The sequence below is a fragment of the Heterodontus francisci genome, chromosome 24 (assembly GCF_036365525.1).
Source record: "Heterodontus francisci isolate sHetFra1 chromosome 24, sHetFra1.hap1, whole genome shotgun sequence".
Taxonomy (NCBI): domain Eukaryota; kingdom Metazoa; phylum Chordata; class Chondrichthyes; order Heterodontiformes; family Heterodontidae; genus Heterodontus; species Heterodontus francisci.
In genome coordinates this window covers 77,013,606-77,038,916 of record NC_090394.1, presented here as the reverse complement: position 1 = coordinate 77,038,916, position 25,311 = coordinate 77,013,606, and the positions used below count along the sequence as shown (strand labels likewise).

At 47.3% G+C, this 25,311-nt stretch overlaps 1 protein-coding gene across 1 annotated transcript; it reads left to right on the top strand.

Moving 5' to 3' along the window:
- The first annotated feature begins 2,081 nt into the window (after positions 1-2,081).
- LOC137383572 (nucleoside diphosphate kinase A-like) lies at positions 2,082-21,965 on the top strand. The gene is made up of 6 exons (XM_068056693.1): positions 2,082-2,297; positions 7,161-7,291; positions 11,791-11,892; positions 17,514-17,626; positions 20,965-21,081; positions 21,832-21,965. The coding sequence occupies exons 1-6, from the start codon at positions 2,180-2,182 to the stop codon at positions 21,923-21,925; spliced, it is 675 nt and encodes a 224-aa protein (XP_067912794.1). The 5' UTR covers positions 2,082-2,179; the 3' UTR covers positions 21,926-21,965.
- Positions 21,966-25,311: the final 3,346 nt, after the last annotated feature.

Sequence of the window (25,311 nt, the reverse complement as noted above, 5' to 3'; positions counted from 1 at the left end):
GGCGCTCCCTCGGTACTGACCCTCCGACGGTGCGGCGCTCCCTCGGTACTGACCCTCCACCCTCCGACGGCGCGGCGCTCCCTCGGTACTGACCCTCCACCCTCCGATAGTGCGGCGCACCCTCTGTGCTCACCCTCCGACGGTGCGGCGCTCCCTCTGTGCTCACCCTCCGACGGTGCGGCGCTCCCTCGGTACTGACCCTCCGACAATGCGGCGGCTCCCTCGGTACTGACCCTCCAACGGTGCGGCACTCCCTCGGTACTGACCCGACGGTGCAGCGCTCCCTCGGTACTGACCCTCCACCCTCCGACGGTGCAGCGCTCCCTCGGTACTGACCCTCCACCCTCCGACGGTGCAGCGCTCCCTCGGTACTGACCCTCCGACGGTGCAGCGCTCCCTCGGTACTGACCCTCCACCCTCCGACGGCGTGGCGCTCCCGCAGTACTGACCCTCCGACGGTGCAGCGCTCCCTCGGTACTGACCCTCCACCCTCTGACGGTGCAGCGCTCCCTCGGTACTGACCCTCCGACGGTGCAGCGCTCCCTCGGTACTGACCTTCCACCCTCCGACATTGTGGCGCTCCCTCTGTGCTCATCCTCCGACAGTGCGGCGCTCCCTCTGTGCTCACCCTCTGACGGTGCGGCGCTCCCTCTGTGCCCACCCTCCGACGGCGTGGCGCTCCCCCGGTACTGACCCTCCGACGGCGTGGCGCTCCCTCGGTACTGACCCTCCGACGATGCAGCACTCCCTCGGTACTGACCCTCAACCCTCCGACGGTGCGGCGCTCCTTCGGTACTGACCCTCCGACGGTGCGGAGCTTCCTCGGTACTGACCCTCCGACGGTGCGGCGCTCCCTCTGTGCTCACCCTCTGACCGTGGGGCACTCCCTCGGTACTGACCCTCAACCCTCCGACGGTGCGGCGCTCCTTCGGTACTGACCCTCCGACGGTGCGGAGCTTCCTCGGTACTGACCCTCCGACGGCATGGCGCTCCCTCGGTACTGACCCTCCGACGGTGCAGCACTCCCTCGGTACTGACCCTCAACCCTCCGACGGTGCGGCGCTCCTTCGGTACTGACCCTCCGACGGTGTGGCGCTCCCTCGGTACTGACCCTCCGACGGTGCGGCGCTCCCTCTGTGCTCACCCTCTGACCGTGGGGCACTCCCTCGGTACTGACCCTCCGACGGCGTGGCGCTTCCTCGGTACTGACCCTCCGACGGTGCGGCGCTCCCTCTGTGCTCACCCTCCGACGGTGGGGCGGCTCCCTCGGTACTGACTCTCAGTCAGAAATTGTTCAACCTGTTCAGGGACATTTTGGTAAATATTTTATGTGGCTGAAGTTGCAGATGATGTAGAATAGGACGATCAATTTGTGATTGATGAGGGTTGGTATTGGGTAGTGATTAGTGGAGGGATTGGGTACTGAACTCTGGTCGAGGGCTTTGGTACTGGTGTATAATTGGTGGAGGAGTGGACTCCTGTCTGCGATTGATTGGGGGCACTGCTCTGTGATTGGTGGAGTTGGTTCCAGTCTGTGATTGGTGGAGTGGTGGATCCTGCTCTGTGATTGGTGGAGGGGTGGGTCCTGCTCTGTGATTGGTGGAGGTGGTGGGTCCTGCTCTGAGTGGTGGTTTGGGGTGGTAGTGCTCTGTGATTGGAGGGTATTGGTTCCAGTCTGTGATTGGCAGAGTGGTGGGTCCTGCTCTGTGATTGGTGGAGGGGTGGGGTCTAATCTGTGATTGGTGGATCCTGCTCTGTGATTGGTGGAGGGGGTGGGTCCTGCTCTGTGATTGGTGGAGGGTGGGTCCTGCTTTGTGATTGGTGGAGGATGGATCTTGCTCTGTGATTGGTGGAGGGGTGGGTCCTGCTCTGTGATTGGTGGAGGGGTGGGTCCTGCTCTGCGATTGGTGGATCCTGCTCTGTGATTGGTGGAGGGGTGGGTCCTGCTCTGTGATTGGTGGAGGGGTGGGTCCTGCTCTGTGATTGGTGGAGGGGTGGGTCCTGCTCTGTGATTGGTGGAGGGGTGGGTCCTGCTCTGTGATTGGTGGAGGGGTGGGTCCTGCTCTGTGATTGGTGGAGGGGTGGCTGTTACAGACGGAGCCCGGGTTCCGGGTCGAGCCGCGGGGTTGATGTGGATTCGCGGCGGGAGGAAGGTCCGTTCCTGCCGGCCCGAGGAGTGATGTTGCTGCGGGGACTGAGCCGGTGGCTGAGGGTCGGCATCGTTCGCAGTTTGACGCCGTCTCTAGAGACCCCGAGGCCGGCGTGGGCTGTGGCCGGGCTCCGCTTCCAGTCGGCGAGTAGGTGCCGGCTCCGCGATCCCAGGACTTTCCGCCTGCAATTCGGGAACAAAGAAACTGGCGGCGCCGCCACTTTATTGCAATGTTAATCCTGCTGAATTATAGTTAGTTAGTTAGTTTAGTTAGTTAGTTAAGTTAGTTAACTTTCTCCGCTGGATGGTGAAAGTTGTTGTTTGAATTTTTGCGGAATTTCCCGCTCACTTTCTGTTTTTTTTTAATTCATCCCGAACTCGGTGAAATTCTCTTTTTTTTCCCCAGAGGCTGATCCGAGTTTATTAAACTTGAATAAAGTTATTCCTTTCCTTGCGGTCTTGGATTGAGCAGAATTTCTGAATTGAGTTTATCAGGAAACTGCCTGACAGCTGAATGAATATTGGTGACTCTTTGGTTAAAGGAATTGTTTTTAAGTGAATTGATTGAGTTGAGTTGAAAGTTGCCTCCGCTTTGAATAAGTCTCTGAGCAAATTGTTTCTGTAAAAAAAAACCATTGAACTGAAAACCGATCAAAACTCACGAGTTGTAACAGCCTCGTGAATGTGACCAGAGCAACTTGTTTGAAACTCGTGAACTTGCTCAGTTCTGTTGCTCTGGACTGATCGAAGTTACCGAATGGTCAGTGTCTAAAAACAGACTTAAAACTTCATTTAGATTTTTAATTCAATTGAAATGAATGATTAAATCTTTCAATTGTATCTAATTACAACTGCTTCATTGTAATCAACCTCTGGCATTCTAACAAATGTTTTCTTCAGAATGTATGAACTATTTATAGAGACGGGACATCAGATGCTTTAGATAGTTTAGTCTGCCAGTCTGTAGCTATTCTTCTAACTGACCTTCAAAGACTTGTGGCCACATACAGAATGGTTTAATTACCAGGTTGTATACTTGGTTACTCTCTGAGGGAAAATGGTAGTACTCGAGTCAAATCCTGTTAGGAGCCTGGCTCTGTGCTGGAGCGAGGAAGCTGCAACATTTGTTCAGCTTTTGTTGGCATGGATCACGAGTGAGATCTCGTCTTAACCAGAACCGGGCGGCACAGTGGCGCAGTGGTTAGCACCGCAGCCTCACAGCTCCAGCGACCCGGGTTCAATTCTGGGTACTGCCTGTGTGGAGTTTGCAAGTTCTCCCTGTGTCTGCGTGGGTTTTCTCCGGGTGCTCCAGTTTCCTCCCACAAGCCAAAAGACTTGCAGGTTGGTAGGTAAATTGGCCATTATAAATTGTCCCTAGTATAGGTAGGTGGTAGGGAAATATATGGGTCAGGTGGGGATGTGGTAGGAATGTGGGATTAGTGTAGGATTAGTATAAATGGGTGGTTGATGGTCGGCACGGACTCGGTGGGCCGAAGGGCCTGTTTCAGTGCTGTATCTCTAAAACTCTTGACTTTAACACATGCAGTGTGCTACTGATGCTACAGAAAGGAATACAGAATACAGGAATACAGAAAGAAAATACCTTCATTTTCAGACCTAATTTTTGTGTTTATTCTTTCATTGTATTCATGCCCACATGAGATCGACCATTGACATGCTGTTCCCCCTTCGTCAGATAATGGAGAAATGCCGTGAACAACAGATGCCCCTCTACATTGCTTTCATTGATCTCACCAAAGCCTTTGACCTCGTCAGCAGACGTGGTCTCTTCAGACTACTAGAAAAGATTGGATGCCCACCAAAGCTACTAAGTATCATCACCTCATTCCATGACAATATGAAAGGCACAATTCAACATGGCTCCTCATCAGAGCCCTTTCCTATCCTGAGTGGCGTGAAACAGGGCTGTGTTCTCGCACCCACACTGTTTGGGATTTTCTTCTCCCTGCTGCTTTCACATGCGTTCAAGTCCTCTGAAGAAGGAATTTTCCTCCACACAAGATCAGGGGGCAGGTTGTTCAACCTTGCCCGTCTAAGAGCGAAGTCCAAAGTACAGAAAGTCCTCATCAGGAAACTCCTCTTTGCTGACGATGCTGCTTTAACATCTCACACTGAAGAGTGTCTGCAGAGTCTCATCAACAGGTTTGCGGCTGCCTGCAATGAATTTGGCCTAACCATCAGCCTCAAGAAAACGAACATCATGGGGCAGGACGTCAGAAATGCTCCATCCATCAATATTGGCGACCACGCTCTGGAACTGGTTCAAGAGTTCACCTACCTAGGCTCAACTATCACCAGTAACCTGTCTCTAGATGCAGAAATCAACAAGCGCATGGGAAAGGCTTCCACTGCTATGTCCAGACTGGCCAAGAGAGTGTGGGAAAATGGCGCACTGACACGGAAGACAAAAGTCCGAGTGTATCAAGCCTGTGTCCTCAGTACCTTGCTCTATGGCAGTGAGGCCTGGACAACGTATGTCAGCCAAGGGCAACGTCTCAATTCATTCCATCTTCGCTGCCTCCGGAGAATACTTGGCATCAGGTGGCAGGACCGTATCTCTAACACAGAAGTCCTCGAGGCAGCCAACATCCCCAGCTTGTACACCCTACTGAGTCAGCGGCGTTTGAGATGGCTTGGCCATGTGAGCCGCATGGAAGATGGCAGGATCCCCAAAGACACATTGTACAGCGAGCTCGCCACTGGTATCAGACCCACCGGCCGTCCATGTCTCCGCTTTAAAGACGTCTGCAAACGCGACATGAAGTCCTGTGACATTGATCGCAAGTTGTGGGAGTCAGTTGCTAGCGTTCGCCAGAGCTGGCGGGCAGCCATAAAGGCGGGGCTAAAGTGTGGCGAGTCGAAGAGACTTAGCAGTTGGCAGGAAAAAAGAGAGGCGCAAGGGGAGAGCCAACTGTGCAACAGCCCCAACAAACAAATTTCTCTGCAGCACCTGTGGAAGAGCCTGTCACTCTAGAATTGGCCTTTATAGCCACTCCAGGCGCTGCTCCACACACCACTGACCACCTCCAGGCGCGTATCCTTTGTCTCTCGAGATAAGGAGGCCCAAAAGAAAAGAAGAATTCATGCCCACATCCCAATCAGCACTTATTGTCCACCCTAATTGCCCTTGTCGTCTTGAGTACAACTGAGTGACTTGCTCAGCCATTTCAGAGCAGTGGGTTTGGAGTTACGTATACGCCAGACCGAGCAAGGGCAACAGAGTTGTTCCCCTGAAGGGCATTAGTGAACCAGATGGGCTTTTGCGAAGCAGTAGTTTCATGGTCACTATTACTGCTATTAGCTTTTTAATTCCAGATTTATTTAATTGAATTTTAAATTTCCCAGCTGCTATGGTGGGATTTGAACTCATGTATCTGGATCAGGCACCTAGATTATTTTTTGTTTTATGAACACACTGTTCAGATTGTGGAGTCCTTTGCCTCACCTGTGACGGTTTATCCACTTAATACCTTTCATGTCAGGCTCGCACCCAAAATTAGTGATGGCTGTAATGTAACAAACACCAGAAGCTGAATAATGCTCAGCTCCATCAAATTCACAAGCACATTCTGTCCGCAGCTCCCACATCTTAACTTCCAGGCGGACTTTATCAGCTACATATATCAACACTGCTCTTTCAGAACCGATGCCTTTGCAGATTACAGCAGCTCCCAAACCTGTGACCTCCACACCCTAAGGACAAGGACAGCAGAACACCACTGCCTCCACGTCACACACCATCCCGATTTGGAATGATATCACTGTTCCTTCATCATTGTTGGGTCAAAAATCCTGGAACTCCCTGCCTAATAACACTGTGGGTGTATCTTCACCACGTGGGCTGTAGAGGTTCGAGAAGGACTAACCAACACCACCTCCAGGGCAATAAATGGCCTTACCAGTGATGCCCACATCCTGAAAATTATTTTGTTTGAACTGTTAGTAACTTAAATCAGCTGTCCAATCTGCACTAAAATCAGAGCTCGATCTGCATTCAGACCATCTGATCCGTTAAATAAACACCAACTGCCCTTCAGTAAAAGCAATCAACATTGAGGCAGCAATAATTGTAGCAGCTTGGCATAAATTGATTGCCCTGTTTGCGCAACACTTAATCTAGCTTACTGGCTTGTGACAGATTTATAAATAGACAAATATAGTTATAGTTTTGTGGGACACCACTGTTTAAAGGCTACCTGAATGGGTGACAGATTTTGGTGTGTGAATTTTAACCTTTGTTTGCCAGTGTTTTGTGTTTTTCTTTTGGCTGGTTCACTACCTTGGTCGCTGTTTGCTGGTAGATGTTTTAAATATCCAAGTGTGAGGTACCCCCAACCAGTATTGTATGTAAGGGATTTTCTAGTAAAATTAGTGGTTGTGGTTAAAGCAGTGTTGCCATAACAACACCTGTGGTTAGTCAGTAATTTCTATTGGACAAGATTGGGATAGGGAGACAGACGGGTTCTCGTGAGTCTCTGCACCCAAAGCGTTGTAACGCTCGATACCAACAGACTCTACTTGCAGCATAACTTTGCACCTCAGATTTTTTGTGTTATGAAGTGACTGAGCTGAACAGTCTAGTCAGCATTGTTCCTTTGGGGACTTCCCCATGCACAGTGCTAGTAACGAAATCACACTGGGAATATAGCCTTATTTGATTATTGAGTTCAGTGTTTGAACCATTGTTAAAGCAGATTGTGTGTTACCCGTAAGTAACACAGGCCATTCAGCCCCACAAGTCTGTTCTGCCATTCCATTAGATCATCACTGAATGTACCTTGACTCTGTTTACCTGCTTGGGTTCCAAGACCGTTAAACATTCTCACCTCACAATCTTCTCGTTGGCCATCCCTGAGGCTGAATGTTTCATACAGCCAGCTCACAGTTGAGAGTTCACCCCCGAGAAGTGTTGTGGGGAGGGTGGATGCAGTGGGATAAACTGTTCAAATGTAAAAACATGCTGACTTTTAACCTGTTCCTCCTCGCTTAGGGATTACTGAGATTCATGAGCAAACACTGGTAGCTGTGAAACCAGACGGAGTCCAGAGGCGGCTTGTGGGAGAAATCATCCAACGCTTTGAGAAGAAGGGATTCCAGCTTGTGGGGCTGAAACTTGTGCAGGTATAGCGAGATCCCAGGCTTCATCACAAGGCAACTTGCTTTTGCCAACATTAGAGTCATAGAGTTACACAGCACAGAAACAGGCCGTTCGGCCCATCGTGTCTGTGCTGACCATACAACAGCCAACTATTCGAATCCCATATTCCTGCACTTGGCCCGTAGCCCTGTATGCTATGGCGTTTCAAGCGGTCATCTAAAATGTTGTTAGGGTTCCTGCCTCCACCACCTCTTCAGGCAGTGCGTTCCAGATTCCAACCACCCTCTGGGTGAAAAAATGTTTCCTCAAATCTCCCCTAAACCTCCTGCCCCTTACCCTAAATCTATGCCCCTGGTTCTTGACTCCTCCGCTAAGGGAAAAAGTTTCCTCCTATCTAACCTATCAATGCCCCTCATAATCTTGTACACCTCAATCATGTCCCCCCTCAGCCTTCTCTGCTCCAAGGAAAACAACCCTAGCCTTTTCAGTCTCTCATCATAGCTGAAATACTCCAGCCCAGGCAACATCCTGGTGAATCTCCTCTTCACCCTCTCCAGTGCAATCACATCCTTCCTATAGTGTGGTGACCAGAACTGTACACAGTACTCCAGCTGTGGCCTAACTAGCATTTTATACAGCTCCATCATAACCTCCCTGCGCTTATATTCTATGCCTCGGCTAATAAAGGCAAGTATCCCATATGGCTTCCGAACCACCTTATCTACTTGTGCTGCTGCCTTCAGTGATCTATGGACAAGTACAGCAAGGTCCCTCTGACTTTCTGTACTTCCTAGGGTCCTACCATCCATTGTATATTCCCTTGCCTTGTTAGTCCTCACAAAAATGCATTACCTCACACTTTTCAGGATTAAATTCCATTTGCCACTGCTCTGCCCATCTTACCAGCCCATGATTAATCTAAGGATTTCCTCCTCATTATTTACAACACCGCCAATTTTCGTGTCATCTGCGAACTTACTGATCATACCTCCTATATTCACGTCTAAATCATTAACGTACACTACAAACAGCAAGGGTCCCAGCACCGATCCCTGTGGTACACCACTGGTCACAGGCTTCCAATCACAAAAACAGCCCTCGACCATTACCCTCTGCCTCCTGCCACTAATCCAACTCTGGATCCAATTTGCCAAATTACCCTGGATCCCATGGGCTCTTACCTTCTTAACCAATCTCCCATGCGGGACCTTATCAAAAGCCTTACTGAAGTCCATGTAGACTACATCTACTGCTTTACCCTCATCGACACATCTAGTCACTTCCTCAAAATTCAATCAAGTTCGTTAGACATGATCTCCCCCTGACAAAGCCATGCTGACTATCCCTGATTAATCCCTGCCTCTCCAAGTGGAGATTAATCCTGTGTCTCAGAATTTTTTCCAGTATTTTCCCAACCACTGATGTTGGACTCACCGGCCTGTAATTACCTGGTTTATCCCTACTACCCTTCTTGAATAATGGTACCACATTCCCTGTCCTCCAGTCCTCTGGCACCTCTCCTGTGGTCAGAGAGGATTTGAAAATTTGTGTCAGAGCTCCTGCTATCTCCTCCCTTTCCTCACATAACAGCCTGGGATACATCTCATCTGGGTGTGGGGATTTATCCACATTTAAGCCCGCTAAAACATCTAATACTTCCTCCCTTTCAATGCTAATATGTTCGAGTATATCACAATCCCCCTCCCTTATCTCTACACCTACATCGTCCTTCTCCATAGTGAACACAGATAAAAAGTAATCATTTAAAACCTCACCTATGTCCTCCGGCTCCACACACAGATTGCCACTTTGGTCCCTAATGGGCCCTACTCCTTCCCTGCCTATCCTTTTGCCCTTAATATACTTAAAACGCCTTGGGATTTTCCTTTATCTTGCCCGCCAGTGTTTTTTCATGTCCCCCTTCGCTCTCCTAATTACTTTTTTTAAGTACCCCCCTACAATTTCTATACTCCTCTAGGGCCTCCGCTGTTTTCAGTGCTTGGGATCTGCCATAAGCCCCTTTTTTTTTTTTTTCCTGATCCAATCTTCTATATCCCTTGACATCCAGAGTTCCCTGAGCCTGTGGGTCCTACCCTTCACCTCAATGGGTCCATGTTGTCTCTGAACTCTCACTATTTCCTCTTTGAATGACTCCCACTGGTCTGATGTAGACTTTCCTACAAGTAGCTGCTCCCAGTCCACTTTGGCCAGATCCTGTTTTATCATATTGAAATCGGCCTTCCCCCAATTTATACTTTTATTTCTGGTCCATCTTTGTCCTTTTCCATAACTACCTTAAATCTTTGAGTTATGGTCACTATCCCTGATACTGAAAAGGTTTGATCAGATTCAAAATGTAAAGGCACAATCCACTTCAACTGCTGATAATAAATCATATGACTGAGGCATTTTTGGGATACATTAAACTAGACATACTGAAGCAACTTCTGCAGTCAACAGGAACGACTGGACTGCTGAGCTTCCTGTTACAAAAGCCTACTGGTGCAGCAGTCTACTACACAGGATCAATTATCACCCTCAGAACTTTGAAAAAAACATTAGTATTCACCAGAAGCAAAATGTCACATTTCTAATCCAGTTAACAATTACTAAAAGGATTTCTAAAGTGAGTACCATACAATCCAATGTCAAGCTTATATCAGTTATGATGTAAATTATGAAGTGCAAACCCATTAGATTTTTCAGGCAACAGCTGAAAATTACAGTTGGATTATACAGCTCCGATCTGCTGTCCCAATGAAAGGCTTCTTTTACGTGCCATCTTTTGTGAGTTAATTTGAAGAATCTCGGGCAGTAAAAAGATGACCAGCCAGCTAATATTTATTGGTGGTGTTGGTTGAGGGAGGAATGTTGACTGGGACATCAGGAGAGCTCCCTGCTGTAGTGCTGTGGGATCTTCTACAACTTTTTGAGAGGATAGAGGGCCTCTGTTTAACACCTCCTCCAAATGACGGCCCCTCTGTCAGTGCTGGTCCAGAACGTCAGCCTAGAATGCTCTGTTATGGAACTCATGACCATCTTCATTCAGAGGAGTGAATGTTACTTACTGAGCCACAACTGACACTATCATCAAGCCGAATGAATGATGGAATAGGTTTGAGGGGCTGAATGGCCTAATCCTGTTCCTCTAGGGTTTTTTCCCCCCTCTGGTTACTGACTTTGCTTTACCCCCTTTTCCTTTTACCAATAGATTCTGCCCCCGTGATCTTTTTGCCACTTGATCTGATGGGGAAGTAAATGGTTTCACTTACACAATGTATTGATCAACAAAATGAGCATCCAAGTGTCCTGGTATGTGGCCCAGCACATGTGGAAGTGTGTCCATCTAGTACACGCAACAGTACCTGCCTCCCTAAGGTCAATGAATATCAGCCTTTGCTATCAGGAGTGATTCTTACAGACCCTCTCCACAAAACATCTCGATATTTGCTCTGCTGTCTTATGTACCTCAATGAGCTGTGGTGTTCGTTCTCAGTCTGTGTGCTATAGTCTGCCTGTTGGTGGGCTGACTAAGTCGCTGCTCGTCTAACTGCAGCCTCTTGCAATAACACAGCAGACTTGGGAGATCCGAGCCACATTGTCAGCTGGATTTATCTGCAGGAATAGCGCTGTGCCTGATCGCAACCTGCAGCGGGGGAGGTAGCTTCAGGCAGACATGTCTCTTGCTAAAGCTCCTGAATTTGATTTTTTTTTAAGAAATCTGCAAACTAAAGCTGGTAGCAGTAAAAGTAAGAATGAAACTTCCGAATTGTCACCAAAAACCCAACTGGTTCACTAATGTCCTTTAGGGAAGGGAACCTGCCGTCCTTGCCTGGTCTGGGCCTACATGTGACTCCAGTCCTACCTGACGTGGTTAACTCTAACCTGCCCTCTGAAGTGGTCAAGCAAATCACCATTTGAAGACAACTAAAGATGGGCAATAAATGCCAGCCTTACGAGTGATGCAAACACTGAAGAATGGCTACTTAAAAATAACATTACGATGGTATCGCACTGGCTGGAACATGCCCATGGGAATGTTCCCTAAACCTTCTATCCACCATCACCTTGCAGGTGCAGCAGATGCTGATTCCCCGGTATTTAGAACTATAAAAGGTCATAAGCATAATTCTCCCCTGGGGATTGTGTGGGTGAGTGCCGAAGCCTGTCCGGCATTTAAACATTTCCGAACACAACCTGTGGTATTACCAGAAGTCACAGAATAGGAGATGGTCCAAAATGATTTTCTTAAACAGATGTATAAATGTGTTCCCTCACTTAAAGACTTTTGTACCCAAACCCCTAAGTGGCTCTGGTTTTTACTCCTTTTTGAGTGTGTGTTGAAATCACACTGCCCAGTCTGCTTACTGCACTATTGGTCTGTGTGAACGGAGTCTTGCTGTCCGGGTGGGGAAAGAGGCTGAGCAGCTGGAATAGTCGAATCATAAAATATCATTAGTTAAGGAAGTGGGTGTGTGTGCTGAACGTAAGCTGCACTAACCCATCAACCATTTTGTTTCAGCCCACTCGAGATGTGCTTTCACAGCATTATCACGATCTGCAGGAGAAACCTTTCTATTCTGCACTGATCCAATACATGAGCTCGGGACCCGTCGTTGTCATGGTAAGTTATTGGCCAATGGGCAGAAACCGCAATGAGTCATTGGTTCAAATGACTGAAGAGTTAAAATCTCAATCTGGGGCTCCTAAGGATCATGGATGGAAGATGCTCTTTAGGGACTTCATTTGAATTATCTTCAGGGTAAATGCTGGCCTCTTCCCAAGAGCACAAGAACTAGGAGTAGGAGTTGACCATGTGGCCCAACGAGCCTGCTCCGCCATTCAAAATGATCATGGCTGATCTTGGGATTCAACTACACTTTCCCGTCTACTCACTATACCCCTTGATTCCCTGCGAGATCAACAATCTATCTTTCCCAGCCTTAAATGTATTCAATGATGGAGCATCCACAACCCTCTGGGGGGGAGAATTCCAAAGATTCACAACCCTTTGAGTGAAGTAATTTCTCCTCATCTCAGTCCTGAATGATTGGCCCCTTATCCTGAGACTGTGTCCCCGTGTTTTAGATTCCCCGATCAGCGGAAATAATCTCTGTGTCTACCCTATCCGTCCCCTTTAGAATCTTGTATGTCTCAATTAGATCGCCTCTCATTCTTCTAAACTCCAGACAATATCGGCCCAATTTACTCAGCCTCTCATCATAAGACAACCCCCTCATCCCAGGGACCAATCTAGTAAATCTTTGCTGCACTGCCTCCAGTGCAAGTATATCCTTTCTTAAATGTGGAGACCAAAACTGCACACAGTATTCCAGGCGCGGTCTCACCAAAGCCCTGTACAATTGTAGCAATATTTGCTCTTTCCTGTCCTCCAATCCCCTTGCATTAAAGGCCAACATGCCAGTTGCCTTCCTAATTGCTGCTGTACCTGCATGTTAACTTTCTGCATTCCTTGTACAAGCACACCCAAGTCTCTTTGAACATCGACACTTATAAGTTGCACAACTTTTTAAAATAAAACTGCTTTTGCATTCTTATGACCAAAGTGAATAACTTCACACTTCCCCACATTATACTCCATCTTGTTGCCCACTCACTTAACCTGTGTCTATCCCTTTGCAGCCTCTCTGTCTCTTCATCTGTCTTTAATACAGATTGTAAATAGCTGAGGCCGCAGCACTGATCCTTGAGGTACTCCACTATTTACTGCATGCCAACTTGAAAATGCCTAATTTATGCCCACTCATTGCTTTCTGTCTGATAACCAATCCTCTATCCACGCTAATATATTACCCCAACACCAAGATCCCTAATAGAAACATAGAAAATAGGAGCAGGAGTAGGCCATTCGGCCCTTCGAGCCTGCTCCGCCATTCATTATGATCATGGCTGATCATCCAACTCCATAACCTGTTCCCGCTTTCCCCCCATATCCTTTGATCCCTTTCACCCCAAGAGCTATATCTAACTCCTTCTTGAAAACTTTCAATGTTTTAAACATAGAACATAGAACAGTACAGCACAGTACAGGCCCTTCGGCCCACGATGTTGTGCCGAACCTTTAACCTACTCTAAGATCAAACTAACTACCTACCCTTCATTCTACTATCATCCATGTACCTATCCAAGTGTCGCTTAAATGTCCCTAATGTATCTGCTTCTACTACCACCACTGGCAGTGCATTCCACGCACCCACCACTCTCTGTGTAAAGAACCTACCTCTGACATCTCCCCGAAACCTTCCTCCAATCACCTTAAAATTATGCCCCCTGGTGATAGCCCTTTCCACCCTGGGAAAAAGTCTCTGACTATCCACTCTATGCCTCTCATCATCTTGTACCCCTCTATCAAGTCACCTCTCATCCTTCTTCGCTCCAATGAGAAAAGCCCTAGCTCCTTCAATCTTTCTTCGTAGGACATGCCCTCCAGTCCAGGCAGCATCCTGGTAAATCTCCTCTGCACCCTCTCTAAAGCTTCCACATCCTTCCTATAATGAGGCGACCAGAACTGAACACAATATTCCAAGTGTGGTCGAACCAGGGCCTGATAGAGCTGCAGCATAACCTCGCGGCTCTTAAACTTAATCCCCCTGTTAATGAAAGCCAACACACCATACGCCTTCTTAATAACCCTATCAACTTGGGTGGCAACTTTGAGCGATCTATGGACATGGACCCCAAGATCCCTCTGTTCCTCCACACTACCAAGAATCCTGTCTTTAAGCCTGTATTCTGCATTCAAATTCGACCTTCCAAAATGAATCACTTCACACTTTTCCAGGTTGAACTCCATCTGCCACTTCTCAGCCCAGCTCTGCATCCTGTCAATGTCCCGTTGCAACCTACAACAGCCTTCCACACTATCCACAACTCCAGCAACCTTCGTGTCATCGGCAAACTTGCTAACCCAGCCTTCCACTTCCTCATCCAAGTCATTTATAAAAATCACAAAGAGCAGAGGTCCCAGAACAGATCCTTGTGGAACACCACTGGTCACCGAGCTCCATGCTGAATACTTTCCATCTACTACCACCCTCTGTCTTCTATGGGCCAGCCAATTCTGTATCCAGACAGCCAACTTTCCCTGAATCCCATGCCTCCTTACTTTCTGAATGAGCCTACCATGGGGAACCTTATCAAACGCCTTGCTAAAATCCATATACACCACATCCACTGCCCTTCCTTCATCAATGTGTTTTGTCACATCTTCAAAGAATTCAATAAGGCTTGTGAGGCATGACCTGCCCCTCACAAAGCCATGCTGACTGTCTCTAATCAAACTATGCTTTTCCAAATAATCATAAATCCCGTCTCTCAGAATCCTCTCCAATAATTTGCCCACTACCGACGTAAGACTGACTGGTCTATAATTCCCAGGGTTATCCCTATTCCCTTTCTTGAACAAGGGAATAACATTTGCCACCCTCCAATCATCTGGTACTACTCCAGTGGACAGTGAAGACGCAAAGATCATCGCCAAAGGCGCAGCAATCTCTTCCCTCGCTTCCCGTAATATCCTTGGGTATATCCCGTCTGGCCCCGGGGACTTATCTATCCTCATGTCATTCAAAATTTCCAGCACATCCTCCCTCTTAACCTCAACCTGTTCGAGCATATCAGCCTGTTCCACGCTGTCCTCACAAACGACCAGGTCCCTCTCACTAGTGAATACTGACGCAAAGTATTCATTTAGGACCTCCCCTACCTCCTCCGACTCCAGGCACAAGTTCCCTCCACTATCCCTGATCGGCCTTACCCTGACTCTGGCCATCCTCTTGTTCCTCACATAAGTGTAGAACGCCTTGGGATTTTCCTTAATCCTACCCGCCAAGACTTTTTCATGTCCCCTTCTAGCTCTCCTAAGTCCATTCTTCAGTTCCTTCCTGGCTACCTTGTAACCCTCTAGAGCCCTGTCTGATCGTTGCTTCCTCAACCTTAAGTAAGCTTCCTTCTTCCTCTTGACTAGCTGTTCCACATCTCTTGTCATCCAAGGTTCCTTCACCCTACCATCCCTTCCCTGCCTCATCAGGACAAACCTATCCAGCAGTCGCAGCAAGTGCTCCCTAAACAACCTCCACATTTCTGTCGTGCATTTCCCTGAGAACATCTGTTCCCAATTTATGCTCCCCAGTTCCTGCCTAATAGCATTGTAATTCCCCTCCCCCAATTAAATATTTTCCCATCCCGTCTGTTCCTGTCCCTCTCCATGACTATAGTAAAGGTCAGGGAGTTGTGATCACTATCACCGAAATGCTCTCCCACCGAGAGATCTGCCACCTGGCCTGGTTCGTTGCCAAGCACCAAATCCAACATAGCCTCCCCTCTAGTCGGCCTATCTACATATTGAGTCAGGAAACCTTCCTGGACACACCTGACAGAAACTGCTCCATCCAAACTATTTGCACTAAGGAAGTTCCAATCAATATTAGGGAAGTTGAAGTCACCCATGACAACAACCCTGTTACTTCTGCACCTTTCTAAAATCTGCCTCCCAATCTGTTCCTCCATGTCTCTGTTGCTATTGGGGGGTCTATAGAAAACTCCCAATAAAGTGACTGCTCCTTTCCTGTTTCTGACTTCCACCCATAATGACTCAGTAGACAAACCCTCCTCGACGACCTCCCTTTCTGCAGCTGTGATACTATCCCTGATTAACAATGCCACTCCCCCACCCCTTTTCCTTTTGAAACATCTAAACCCTGGAACATCCAACATCCATTCCTGTCCCTGTGATAGCCACGTCTCCGTAATGGCCACAACATCGTAGCTCCAAGTACTGATCCATGCTCTAAGTTCATCACCCTTACTCCTGACACTTCTTGCGTTAAAATAGACACTCTTCAACCCATCATACTGGCTGCAACTTTGCCCTGTCAACTGTCTAACCTTCCTCACAGACTCTCTGCACTCTGTATCTGCCTGTTCAACAGCTACCCCATCCACTGATCCGTAGCTCCGGTTCCCATCCCCCTGCCAAACTAGTTTAAACCGTCCCAAAGAGCTCTAGCAAACCTCGCGCCCAGGATATTGGTGCCCCTCCAGTTCAGATGCAACATGTCCTTCTTGTACAGGTCCCACCTTCCCCAGAAGGTATCCCAATGATCCACATATCTGAATCCCTTCCTCCTACACCAGTTCTGTAGCCACGAATTCAGCTGCACTCGCTCCCTGTTTCTAGCCTCGCTAGCACGTGGCACCGGTAACAATCCTGAGATTACTACTCTGCTCGTCCTGCCTTTCAGCTTCCAACCTAACTCCCTATATTCGCTTTTCAGGTCCTCATCCCTTTTCCTAGCTATGTCATTGGTACCGATGTGTACCACGACCTCTGGCTGCTCCCCCTCCCCCTTAAGAATCCTGTGGACTCGATCTGAGACATCCCTGACCCAGGCACCCGGGAGGCAACATACCATCCGGGGGTCTCGTTCGCGACCACAGAATCTCCTGTCTGTTCCTCTAACCATTGAATCTCCTATCACTATCGCTCTCCTATTCTCCCCCCTTCCCTTCTGAGCCAGGCTCAGTGCCAGAGACCTGGCCACTGTGGCTTTCCTCTGGTAGGTCGTCCCCCACAACCGTATCCAAAACGACCTCAACTGCTTTCTGTGGTAGTGAATTCCACAGGCTCACCACTCTCTGGGTGATGAAATTTCTCATCTCAGTCCTGAAAGGTTTACCCCATATCCTTAGACTATGCCCCCTGGTTCTGACTCCCCCACCATCAGGAACATCCTTCCTGCATCTACCCTGTCAAATCCTGTTAGAATTGTATACGTTTCTATGAGATCCCCCTTCACTCTTCTGAACTCCAGCTAATATAATCCTAACCGACTCAATCTCTCCTCATACGTCAGACCTGCCATCCCAGGAATCAGTCTGGTAAACCAAAACTGCACACAAGAATTGTTGCTACATTATAATGAAAGTGGCGAGTCCATTCCTGCCCATTTCCCAATTTCCCTGTTCTTGATGTATTTGTTGTTAAACTTCATTTGCCGTGAAGGGTCACTGACCTGAAACGTTAACTCTGCTTCTCTCTGCACAGATGCTGCTGGACCTGGAGTATTTCCAGCATTTCTTGTTTTCATTTCAGATTTCCAGCATCTGCAGTATTTTACTTTTATTCATTTGCCATTTGTTTGCCCAGTTGATTTAAACCTTTCTCTTTAATCCATTTGTTCCTCCTGTTATGTCACCTCTGGATGATAGCCTCTTGTTTTGCAGGTTTGGGAAGGTTATGATGTAGTGAGTGTGTCTCGCATGATGGTGGGTGATACCAATCCTGCCCAGGCTCGTCCAGGGACCGTGAGAGGAGATTTGTGTGTTCACATAAGCAGGTAGGGCAGGATGGGAAAAACCCCTTGACTATGGAAACCTTCCCCTGAATCGCTTGTACCAGGGACTGGGCTAGAGACCGAAGCACGTGTTCAATCTCAGCTGGAACATCGGTAGGGGCAAAATCAGCAGGTCCCACCCACCGGGAGTCTCCTGCAGAGAAAGTGCAGCAAGGTGGATACAAGGATTCAGTATTCCTCTGGTTGGTATTTGTGAAGATTCACTTTTTGGTAGTTGTAGCAAAAATCATAAATCTGTTCAAAACAGTTTTGATAGAAATGACTGAACAGAGGAAATACGTGCACGCGCACACATTCGCACTCTCTCTCTCTCGCCACTGTCTGAGGTTAAGTACATAAGAAATAGGAGCAGGAGTAGACCAGACGGCCCCTTGAACCTACTCTGCCATTTATGATCATGGCTGATTTTCTACGTCAACTCCACTTTTCCCACCTGTTTCCCTTAGTGCCCAAAAATCTATCAATCTGAGTCTTAAATATACTCAATCGACAGCTCTTTGAACAAAGAACAGCACAGGAACAGGCCATTCGGCCCTCCAAGCCTGCACCGATCTTGATGCCTGCCTAAACTAAAACCTTCTGCACTTCCAGGGACCGTATCCCTCTATTCCCATCCTATTCATGTATTTATCAAGATGCCTCTTAAACGTCGCTATTGTACCTGCTTCCACCACCTCCCCCGGCAGCAAGTTTCAGGCACTCACCACCCTCTGTGTAAAGAACTTGCCTCGCACATCCCCTCCAAACTTTGCACCTTCATCCTATGTCCCCTAGTAACTGACTCTTTTACCCTGGGAAAAAACTTCTGACTATCCACTCTGTCCATGTCACTCATAACTTTGTAAACCTCTATCATGTCGCCCCTCCACCTCCGTCATTCCAGTGAAAACAATCCGAGTTTATCCAACCTCTCCTCATAGCTAATACCCTCCAGACCAGGCAACATCCTGGTAAACCTCTTCTGTACCCTCTCCAAAGCCTCCACATCCTTCTGATAGTGTGGCAACCAGAATTGCACACAATATTCTAAGTGTGGCCTAACTAAGGTTCTGTACAGCTGCAACATGACTTGCCAATTTTTATACTCAGTGCCCTGACCGATGAAGGCAAGCATGCCGTATGCCTTCTTGACTACCTTATCCACCTGCGTTGCCACTTTCAGTGACCTGTGGACATGTACACCCAGATCTCTCTGCCTGTCAATACTCCTAAGGGTTCTGCCATTTACTGTATACTTCCCACCTGTATTAAAATGCATTACCTCACATTTGTCCGAATTAAACTCCATCTGCCATTTCTCCGCCAAGTCTCCAACCGATCTATATCCTGCTGTATCCTCTGACAATCCTCATCACTATCCGCAACTCCACCAACCTTTGTGTCGTCCGCAAACTTACTAATCAGACCGGCTACATTTTCCTCCAAATCAATCATTATATAAATATAGGGTAAAGAATTTCCAAAATCTACAACCCTTCTAAAGAAATTTCTCCTCATCTCAGTCCTAACTGGCTAACCCCTTATCCTGACACTATGATCCCTTCTTCTAGACTCTCTAGCCAGGGCAACAGCTCTCAGCAGCAGCATAACTGTATTCCACCACAATCAGTAACCTCATGGTAGCGTGGGGGGATATGCCAGGCCATTACTATAAAGCCAAAGGAGTAACCGTCGTGCAATGAGCAACGTAGAAGAGCAGGAGCAGCACCAGGAATAGTAAAGTGAAATGCCAACTTGCTGAAGCAGGACTGCATGTGTACTAAACGGAAGAAGCAGCATGCTATAGACAGAGCTAAGCTCTGCACTCCAGCCACATCCAGTCATGAATGATGGTGGACAATTAAACAATTGACATGAGGCGACTCCATGAACATCCCCATCCTCAATGATGGCAGAGCCCAGCTCACGGTTGTAAAAGGCAAGGCTGAAGCATTTGCAGCCATCTTCGACCAGAAGTAGAGTCGATGATCCATCTCGGCCTGCTCCTGAGGTCACCAGTGTCACAGAAGCCAGTTTTCAGCCAATACAATTCACTCCACATGATAGCAAGAAACAGCTGAGTACACCGGATACTGCAAAGGCTATGGGCCTCGATAACATCCTGGCCATAGTGCTGAAGACCCGTGCTCCAGAACTAGCTGCACCTCTAGCCAAGCTGTTCCAATACAGCTACACCACAGATACAAAAAAATGCTGTGGATGCTGTAAATCTGAAATAAAAACAGAAAATGCTAAAATACTGAAAATGTGGAAAGAGTAAATGTTTCAGGTCTGAAAGCTATTTTTATTTTAAATTTACAGCATCTGCAATATTTTTCTTTTGTGTCTGTGTTGTCGCTGTACTGCAACAAAATGGAAAATTGGCCAAGTATGTTCTGTCCACAGGTATAGTCAGCTAGTGATTATGTTGCTGGACTTTGTAATCCTGAGGCCTGAACTAATGATCCAGATAGAAGTTTGAATCCCTACATGGTAACTAAGGAATTTATATTTAGTTAATTAAATAAATCTGGAATAAAAAGCTCAACTCAGTAATTGTGACCGTGAAACTACTGAATTGTCGTTAAAATCCATCTGGTTCACGAATGTCCTTTAGGGAAGGGAATCTGCCATCCTTAGCTGGTCTGGCCTACATGTGACTCCAGACCCACAGCAATGTAGTTAACTCTTACCTGCCCTCTGAAATAGCTGAGCCAGCTACTCAATTGTATTCAAGAAGGCAGCTCACCACCACCTTCACAAGGGCAATTAGGGATGGGCAATAAATGCTGTATATGCAGTACTTCAGCTGTGGTCTCACCAAGTCCCCTATAATTAAGTAAGAGATCCTTATTCTAATCATTGTAATAAAGGTAATAAAACACACAGTTTGTCTTCCTAATGCTTGCTGCACCTGTATGTTAATGTTCTTTGATTCAAGGGGACCATGATCCTTGTAAATCCCAACAGTTGCTAGTCTATCATTTTTTTTAAAAATTCTGCTTGTCAATTCAATTCTTCCTACCAAAGTGAATAATTTCACTTCCCCCACATTTATACTCAATCTGTGAAATGGAACATTAACAATTCTATCTCAAAAATTGACTGTGCTCTGTACCTGAACCCCCAACTCACAGCGTCAGTGAGAAAGCTGCACGGTGCAGTACCAGAAGCCAGTACCATCTAATGAGAACAGTCTCAAACCCAATCCTCCTCCACCTAATTCCCTCAAAATCTCTCTCCCATTTGCCCTTAACCTTTCCACACCTTCAGTCTCTGTAGGATTCAACTGTCTTGCACTGAGTGTCCTTACAATCTAACTCCGCTTTCTTTCTTCACAGAAATGCCATCCATGCCAGTGACTCAGTTGAAGTGGCCAAGAAGGAGATTAGCCTGTGGTTCCATAGCAGTGAGCTGCTAGAATGGGAATGTTGTACTCATAGGAACACCTACAATGTGTAAATATCTCAACTGAATCATCCACAACAGTAACTACCTCCAGTGATGGCCTGTCTGACTGTATTTCACATTTTGAAGCTAGAGCCTGATTACCATTATTGAGAGTGCTTCTGAATTGCTTTAGTGGTGCTCCAACCCAGGATCACTCCAGCTGCTGGTAAACTGCAATAAGATTCCTGTAAAATAGTAATCTGCATTAAAATGGTTCCAAGCTAGCCGAGTAAATCATTCTCTTGTTTAAGGAATTCTCTCATTCCAGGACTAACCAACAACTTGCATTTATACAGTACATTTAAATAGTAAAACATCCAAAGTGCTTCACAGGAGTGTTATCAAACAAAATTTGACACCAAGCCATATACAGATATGTGAGAAAAAAAATCTTGGTCAAAGACTTGGGTTTTAAGAGGCAGCTCGAGAGGTGGAGAGGTTTAGGGAGAGAATGGCAGAGCTTGGGCCCAAGCAGCTGAAGACAGGCCACCAATGCTGCAGGGATTAAAACTGAGGATGCAGACGAGGCCAGAATTGGAAGAGTGCAGAAATTGCAGAGGGTTATGGGGCCAGCGGAGATTAGAGATAGGGAGGGGATGAAGCCATTGAGGGATTTGAAAACAAGGGTGAGCATTTTAAAATCAAGGTGTTGGTGGGCTGGAACCCAAAACATTTGAACCAGTGTTGAAATGTATAGCTGTTTTGTTAACTTGTCTTTGCTGTTCCCTCCGCAAACTGATTCTTTGCTTGCATTACAGTTCCTGGGTTATCAACTGTGGCACGCTCACCTCAGTCAGAAGGTTGTTGGATTCATGCACCACTCCAAAGATTGGCACGCATAAGCCTGGCTGACACTTCCACTGCAGTTCTGAGGGAGTGCTGCACTGGTGGCAATGCCATCATTAAACCAAATTTTCATCTATCCTCAGATGGTGGAAACAATTATTGATTCATTCAAACATAATCAATATTTTGGGAAGCAGTTTTTGAGTAAACTGAGACATGACAGTGGGTGGGTGTAGCTTGGGAGGAGGTAACTTTGGATCTATGGTTCCCAAAGCTTTCCACCAACAGGGGTTTCTCTCACCTCATGTCTGGGTCAGTTGTGCAGAGATTAATCGTTGTGAACAGTCAACAATTCCATTATCAATGCATCATGAAACTATCTGATGGTAGAAGGTGAACTGGTTGGAGTTTGGTCGTTTGAGCTAGTAATTTTTACCTCCTTTGGTAAGGGTCATGATAGGGCAGAGCTATCAGTGACCTTACTGAGTGGCTCCAATGCATAGATTGTACACATTGCAGCATGTTGTTCCTGTGGTGACGGTTAACAGAGTCGTCCGTGGGGGGGTGGGTACAGCGTCTCCGGTGGGGGGGCGGGGGTGGGTGTAAGGGTAACTGAGTCCAGCAAATTGCTGTGTCCTGTTTGGTGTTGCAGTTGAGTGTTATGGCTGAAAATGGTGAATATTCCATCATCCTACTGACTGGAGCCTTGGAGACACTTGAGAGGCTGACAGGTCAAGAGGTGAGCCGCTTGTCAGAGCATCCAGCCTTTGCTCTGCTCTTGTACACAAAGAACAGTACAGCACAGGAACAGGCCATTCGGCCCTCCAAGCCTGCGCCGATCTTGATGCCTGCCTAAACTAAAACCTTCTGCACTTCCGGGGCCCATAGCCCTCTATTCCCTTCCTATTCATATATTTGTCAAGGTGTCTCTTAAACGTCGCTATCGTATCTGTTTCCACCACCTCCCCTGGCAGCAAGTTCCAGGCACTCACCACCCTCTGTGTACAAAACTTGCCTCGCACATCCCCTCTAAACTTTGCCCCTTGCACCTTAAACCTATGTCCCCGAGTAACTGACTCTTCCACCCTGGGAAAAAGCTTCTGACTATCCACTCAGTCCATGCCACTCATAACTTTGTAAACCTCTATCATGTCGCCCCTCCACCTCCATCGTTCCAGTGAAAACAATCCGAGTTTTTCCAACCTCTCCTCATAACTAATGCCCTCCAGACCAGGCAACATCTGGTAAACCTCTTCTGTACCCTCTCCAAAGCCTCCACGTCCTTCTGGTAGTGTGGCGACCAGAATTGCACGCAATATTCTAAGTGTGAACTAAAGTTCTGTACAGCTGCAGCATGACTTGCCAATTTTTATACTCTATGCCCCGACCGATGAAGGCAAGCATGCCGTATGCCTTCTTGACTACCTTATCCACCTGCGTTGCCACTTTCAGTGACCTGTGGACCTGTACGCCCAGATCTCTCTGCCTGTCAATACTCCTAAGGGTTCTGCCATTTACTGTATACCTCCCACCTGCATTAGACCTTCCAAAATGCATTACCTCACATTTGTCCGGATTAAACTCCATCTGCCATTTCTCTGCCCAAGTCTCCAACCGATCTATATCCTGCTGTATCCTCTGACAATCCTCATCATTATCCGCAACTCCACCAACCTTTGTGTCGTCCGCAAACTTACTAATCAGACCAGCTATATTTTCCTCCAAATCATTTATATATACTACAAACAGCAAAGGTCCCAGCACTTATCCCTGCGGAACACCACTAGTCACATCCCTCCATTCAGAAAAACATGTTACCCTCTGTCTTCTGTGACCGAGCCAGTTCTGTATCCATCTTGCCAACTCACCTCTGATCCCGTGTGACTTGACCTTTTGCACCAGTCTGCCATGCGGGATCTTTTCAAAGGCTTTACTAAAGTCCATATAGACAACATCCACCGCCCTTCCCTCATCAAACATCTTCGTCACTTCCTCAAAAATCTCAATCAAATTAGTAAGACACGACCTCCCCTTCACAAAACCATGCTGTCTCTCGCTAATATGTTCGTTTATTTCCAAATGGGAATAAATCCTGTCCCGAAGAATCCTCTCCAATAGTTTCCCTACCACTGACGTAAGGTTCACCAGCCTATAATTTCCTGGATTATCCTTGCCACCCTTCTTAAACAAAGGAACAACATTGGCTATTCTCCATTCCTCTGGGACCTCACCTGTAGCCAATGAGGATGCAAAGATTTCTGTCAAGGTCCCAGCAATTTCCTCCCTTGCCTCCCTCAGTATTCTGGGGTAGATCCCATCAGGCCCTGGGGACTTATCTACATTAATGCTTTGCAAGACACCCAACACCTCCTCCTTTTTGATAATGAGATGACTGAGACTATCTGCACTCCCTTCCCTCGGCTCATCATCCACCAAGTCCTTCTCCTTGGTGAATACTGATGCAAAGTACTCATTTAGCACCTCGCCCATTTCCTCTGGCTCCACGCATAGATTTCCATCTCTGTCCTTGAGTGGGCCAACCCTTTCCCTGGCTCTTGCTCTTTATATATGTATAAAAAGCCTTGGGATTTTCCTTAATCCTGTTTGCCAATGACTTTTCATGACCCCTTTTAGCCCTCCTAACTCCTTGCTTAAGTTCCTTCCTACTGTCTTTATATTCCTCAAGTGCTTCATCTGTTCCTCGCCTTCCAGCCCTTACAAATGCTTCCTTTTCCTTTTTGACTAGGCTCACAATATCCCGTGTTATCCAAGCTTCCCAAAACTTGCCAAACCTGTCTTTCTTCCTCACAGGAACATGCTGGTCCTGGATTCTAATCAGCTGACGTTTGAAAGACTCGCACGTCAGATGTTGATTTACCCTCAAACAGCCACCCCCAATCTAAATTCTTCAGTTCCTGCCTAATATTGTTATAATTAGCCTTCCCCCAATTTAGCACCTTCACCCGAGGACTACTCTTATCCTTATCCACAAGTACCTTAAAACTTATGGAATTATGGTCACTGCTCCCGAAATGCTCCCCCACTGAAACTTCGACCACCTGGCCGGGCTCATTCCCAATACCAGGTCCAGAATGGCCCCATCCCTAGTTGGACTATCTACATACTGTTTCAAGAAGCCCTCCTGGATGCTCCTCACAAATTCTGCCCCATCCAAGCCCCTAGCACTAAGTGAGTCCCAGTCAATATCGGGGAAGTTAAAATCACCCACCACTACAAACCTGTTACCTTTACATCTTTCCAAAATCTGTCTACATATCTGCTCCTCTACCTCCCGCTGGCTGTTGGGAGGCCTGTAGAAAACCCTCAACATCGTGACTGCACCCTTCCTATTCCTGAGCTCCACCCATATTGCCTCGCTGCACGACCCCTCCGAGGTGTCCTCCCGCAGTACAGCTGTGATATTCTCCTTAACCAGTAATGCAACTCCCCCA

Excerpts from the sequence above, each read along its gene's own strand:
- LOC137383572 (XM_068056693.1), top strand. The coding sequence starts at position 2,180 with ATGTTGCTGCGGGGACTGAGCCGGTGGCTGAGGGTCGGCATCGTTCGC. Across the intron at positions 2,298-7,160 it reads GCTCCGCTTCCAGTCGGCGA|GGATTACTGAGATTCATGAG; the intron begins GTAGGTGCCGGC and ends CTCCTCGCTTAG. Across the intron at positions 11,893-17,513 it reads CGGGACCCGTCGTTGTCATG|GTTTGGGAAGGTTATGATGT; the intron begins GTAAGTTATTGG and ends CTTGTTTTGCAG.